This window comes from Phragmites australis, chromosome 11 (genome assembly GCF_958298935.1).
Source record: "Phragmites australis chromosome 11, lpPhrAust1.1, whole genome shotgun sequence".
NCBI classification, from domain to species: Eukaryota; Viridiplantae; Streptophyta; class Magnoliopsida; order Poales; family Poaceae; genus Phragmites; species Phragmites australis.
Genome location: NC_084931.1, coordinates 4656918 through 4662013, shown reverse-complemented (window position 1 = coordinate 4662013; position 5096 = coordinate 4656918). Strand labels below are relative to the sequence as shown.

General features: G+C 50.6%; 1 protein-coding gene across 1 annotated transcript; it reads left to right on the top strand.

The window, feature by feature from the left end:
* The first annotated feature begins 238 nt into the window (after nt 1-238).
* LOC133884945 (leucine-rich repeat extensin-like protein 3) lies at nt 239-2313 on the top strand. Its single transcript, XM_062324560.1, has one exon. It carries the CDS (start codon nt 471-473, stop codon nt 1677-1679), a length of 1209 nt encoding a protein of 402 aa, XP_062180544.1. The 5' UTR covers nt 239-470; the 3' UTR covers nt 1680-2313.
* Nucleotides 2314-5096: the final 2783 nt, after the last annotated feature.

The window sequence follows — 5096 nt, the reverse complement described above, 5'->3', positions numbered from 1 at the left end:
TATTTATTAAAGACTGTGTCGATATTTTAAATGATAAGTAAGAGAGAATAGAGATAATATATATGTAGTGATATTTGTGCGTGTTTTACGTGAAATGAAAAAGAAAAGAGTGAAGTAGGTGACCCACACGATTTGAAAAACAAAAGTACCCCCACGCCATCACCGCCATAATTACCGTATACCGTAATCCGGAGGCAGACGCGGCCCCGGGCATTTAGTACTCCCCCCGCCATAAATCCTCCTCCGCCGCAGAACCCCTCCGCTACGCGTCCCCACTCTGAGCTGTGACACAGCTGTCCTCCTCTCCCCACTCCAAGAACGACCTCCACCCCGTCCCTCCACAGGAATTCGCCGCCATAATCCCCTCCGCATTGCACCGAGTAGCTCGTCTGCTGGGCGAAACTCGCTTGCTTTCTTCCGGCATCAACAAGAGAAATTCCTCTGCTCTGGTTTGGTGGTGGTATGGTGAGATGATGAGGAAGGCGGTGCTGTTGTTTCTCCTCTGCTGCCTCGCCGTCGTCGGCGAGGCGGCGGTGGTGGTGGACCCGGGGTGGCGGTTCCCGAGCCGGCGGCTGCAGGACGCGTACGTCGCGCTGCAGACGTGGAAGCAAAACGCCATCTTCTCCGACCCCAAGAACCTCACCGCCGACTGGGTGGGCCCGGAGGTCTGCAACTACACCGGCATCTTCTGCGCGCCGCTGCCGCCGGGGGAGCCTGCCGCCGGGGAGCTCGCCGTCGCGGGCGTCGACCTCAACCACGGCGACATCGCGGGGTACCTCCCTACGGAGCTGGGCCTCCTCTGCGACCTCGCGCTGCTCCACCTCAACTCCAACCGCTTCTGCGGCCTTGTGCCCTCCACCCTCCGCCGCCTCCGCCTCCTCCACGAGCTCGACCTCAGCAACAACCGCCTCGTCGGCGCCTTCCCCGCGGTCGTGCTCGACCTGCCGGCCCTCCGGTTCCTCGACCTCCGCTTCAACGACTTCGAGGGCGCTATCCCGCGGGAGCTCTTCGACCGGCCGCTGGACGCCATCTTCCTCAACCACAACCGCCTGCACTCCCCGCTCCCCGACAACTTCGGCAACTCGCCGGTCTCCGTCATCGTGCTCGCGGACAACCGCTTTGGCGGCTGCCTCCCGGCGAGCCTTGGGAACATGTCCGACACGCTCAACGAGATCCTCTTCATCAACAACGGCCTCGACTCCTGTGTGCCGTCGGAGGTCGGGATGCTCCGGGAGGTCACCGTCTTCGATGTCAGCTTCAACTCTCTCGCCGGGCCGCTGCCGCCGGAGGTGGCCGGGTTGCAGAAGGTGGAGCAGCTCGACGTCGCGCACAACCTCCTCTCTGGGACCGTCCCCGAGGCCGTCTGCACCCTCCCGCGGCTCAAGAACCTCACCATCTCCTACAACTTCTTCACCGGCGAGCCGCCGTCCTGCGCGCTCGTCGTGCCGCGCGACGGCGACAGGAGGAACTGCCTGCCCAACCGCCCCGCGCAGCGCACGCCGCAGCAGTGCGCCGCGTTCTACTCACACCCGCCAGTCGACTGCGCCGCGTTCCAGTGCAAACCGTTTGTCCCGGCTCCGCCATTGCCGCCGCCACCACCACCAGCATACCCCGGCCCCTTACCACCAGTGTACCCTATGCCATACGCGTCGCCGCCGCCACCTCCGCTTTACCGATGATTCTTCGACCGGAGAAGCATTGTCACTTTCACCTTCCTTCACCGCCCCCTTGTTGCCGTGCTGGATGGAGACAGACGAGTTCGCCGTTACAATTATACGTGGTCTGTCATTGTTGTGCCTAGATTAGTAGTGTTCTTGATTGATAGCTACCGGCATATAGAAGATTATAAGGTGCATATATCCCTCTTGCTTTCGCATTGGTCGGTGTTTGTTTTTCGCGTTGCGATCTGTTTGCGTCATGGTGACGGTGAAAAGGATTGGAGGTAGGTGATGAGGGAGTTTGGATGGAGGGAACAATTGGAGCTTGAATTGATTGCTAATTGGGTTGTGAATAATAAACTGCTTGAGAAAGACAGGTTAAGATGATGAGGAGGAATGGTTGGTGTGCACCCGGGTGTGGGATGTATAGAGGGAGGCTTTGAGCTCTTCAGTTAAGCTTCAGTTCAGAGTCCAGAGAAGTTTTCAGATCAAGAAATGTATCCTACTTAACTATTCTTTTTGTGTCACAGCTGTTTACTGTTATTCGATTGTTATGATATTTATATCGGAATCCTGGAAACTTTGAGTGTCCTGATTGTTACTCTGTTCTTCATATGTTTTTTATGAGATGATCTTGGTATTTATACTTTTTTCAGCCTGGTCTTTCTTCGCATTTCCATCTTTTTTGGCCTCTGCTACAGAAATCATTATAGTCTCATCTGAACTTGAGATCCTTCATCCTTCTGGATTGCAACTAGTCATGGCATCATAAAATTAGATGTTTCACATGCTGTGTTGAGGAGCATGACTAGCACCCTTGACACCTAGTATTTTCAAGCTAATTTGGCTTTTGGAGAGATGGCCAGGTGTTCCTTCTCCTAGCTTTGCTATTGCTGTTGCTTCTGATGATTTATCTGGGTAGCACTATCCGATAAGTTTGCAGTGATCACAAGACCATTATATTCTCGCTTCCACCTTAAAAGCAATGTTACATTGCAATGGGCATGCTTGCATTTTGAACCTATCTCTTAAAGATTAGTGAGCTATTGTTTCTTTCTAATTACTAAGCCAAGCTAAGGTCCTAAATCCTAACGTTGAATTTAGCCACCATGATTGCGAGCTGTTATCAGCGCCGCTGCCCTGGCCAGCCTTTGCTTCATTCGAGCGGAGGAAAAGGTGAAGAAATCATGAACTGCTTTGTTTAATCTCGTTTGCTTTGATCCTAAGATAAGATAATATCATGACCGTCGTGTAGCAGCTTTCACGGCGGTTAAGCTTAAAATCTGGCCTCTCACGTTTCTGTTCTCTCATTTATTTAATGAGTTTTGGCACAAAGATTGTTTTTTTTCGTTTTTAACCATTAGGCACAAGAATGTCTGCTGCACGAGTTCACTAATCTGTCCTCTAGTTTCGCCTGATGAGAACCGTAATCATCTATAGCTGTTGGTATGTCGTCCTACTGGTAAGAATTTGGTGGGTGCTCTAGTCATTTTGCATCACGATTGCACTGCCCCAGGATTCATCTCATGAGAAGCATGTGCACCTCACCAAGTCATTTTGTATCGCATTTGCAATGCCCGGCTGCAGATTCTGCTGTCGTCCTTGTGGCGGTTTGCAGTACGAGTTTACCAATTAACCCCTGCAAGCGCATTTGGCATTGCATCAAGCTGAGAGTAGAAGATGGGGAGCATGTGCGTAGACGTGAAATGACACTGAGAAAGCTTGGAGGATGAGAAAGAAGCTTTGTTTCCATGAAGACCACTCCCTGTCGCTCTCGGTTCCCGGCATGTCAAGACTGCACTGCACTTCCCTTTCGGCGCCTCCAGTGCCGACCGGGCCCCGGCCGTAGGTGGCCGGCACTGTTACCTGCGATGCAGTGCATTGCTGAGTTGCTGATCATGCCAACTGCATCGAAGCTTACAAGCGTGTTACAGCCAACTTTACAAGGACCGAAACAGAAACAAGCTTCCGATCGGAAGGCCCAACTTTGTTGTGACCCCATTCACTCCTTCTGTACTCGTCGTCTGCCACATGCACTGGACCAGGCAGCAAATCTGGGTATGGATTCTCTACAGTACTTATCGTCACTGATATATGAAACTAAGTCTATATATCAGTGATTATTGTTATATCATACAGTACTGCAGAGGATCTCTCTCAAGCAAATCCAGCTGGTTGCAGCCCTAGAGACTTTGTTTGGACCAGGTAGCAAATCCAGCGCGAACGCCTAGACCTAGATTTGCTATGTGAACCAGGCAGCATTGTCCATGTCTCGAGCCAAACAAGCCTTCACGGCAAAAGCTCAAATCCGCTGCGAGTTCTCGGCCGCTTTCGCCAGATGTGTTGCATGAGAACCTATTTTCTGTGGGCATTTGTTTTTTTGTCACCGATAACTCTCGAGTAGTATCTCATTTGTCACCATGTCTCATATGTATAGACTCAGAACGATCCGTATATCATCCTCAGCAGTAATTACCACTTTCTGAAGATGGTAACTGAGAAATTATACATATTTTCTATGCGTGTGTGTGACATGATCTGTTTGTTCTTTTGATATGTAAAATTAATACATCAACAGTAAGGGACAATCCTCCTATTTCATAAAAAAATGGTAGTATCGCCATTGCGACCGACACTGTAATTTCAGGAGTAAATGCTGACGTGTCCAGTCGGTGCGACATGTACCAACGAGATGAGAGAGAGCCAATGTTTCCAGTCGTCCCGCCGTGACTCGTTTCATTTGAAATTGAAGCTAAATTAATTGACACGGTGCCATTGCTGTTCTTTCTCAAGCTACGGTTCCTTTGATTCTCAGCTTTTCAATTCTAAACTGTTTGAAAAATTCTTATGCCTCAGTAACCATATAAAAACAACAGCTACACGTCATCTGTAGCTCGAAACTGAGTTGTCCGATGTAAATCTGATGGTTCAAAAGTGATCGATTCCCTCTTAATTAGCTTTTAGCTACATGGTTGAGCTCGTAAAGCAACGGACGACGCACGCATGCATGTGGCAACTAGAACAATCAAGTACTGTATTATATATCATCGCACAAATTAACGGTTCGAATATCATAGTGTGATAGTGTCCCTGCCATGTCTAGCTTGCCTACTCCTACGCACAATGGATGGATATATTCCTCCCTGTGCCTTCGTGGATTTTGGACAGGACGCATGGTTTCGCTTTCACAACACTTTGTCAGTGTCGACTCTTTGTTGCAGAGGAAAGGGACGATGCCATTCAGTAAGAATCAAATCGAATGGCGCCTTTGGTTAGTGGCCCTTCCACTGCCGAGGCCGCTGCTTCAATCTTCGCGAAGAAGCACCCGCACCTACTATACGTACGCGTCCTCCTGCATGCATGGCCCCGTCCGTTCGTCGGTTCGATCGACAGGCAGGCATGCATGTTCCCGGCGAGACTTTCGCCTCCACACTGGAC

Bases quoted from the DNA above. Each gene is read 5' to 3' on its own strand.
- LOC133884945 (XM_062324560.1), top strand. From the start codon at position 471: ATGATGAGGAAGGCGGTGCTGTTGTTTCTCCTCTGCTGCCTCGCCGTC.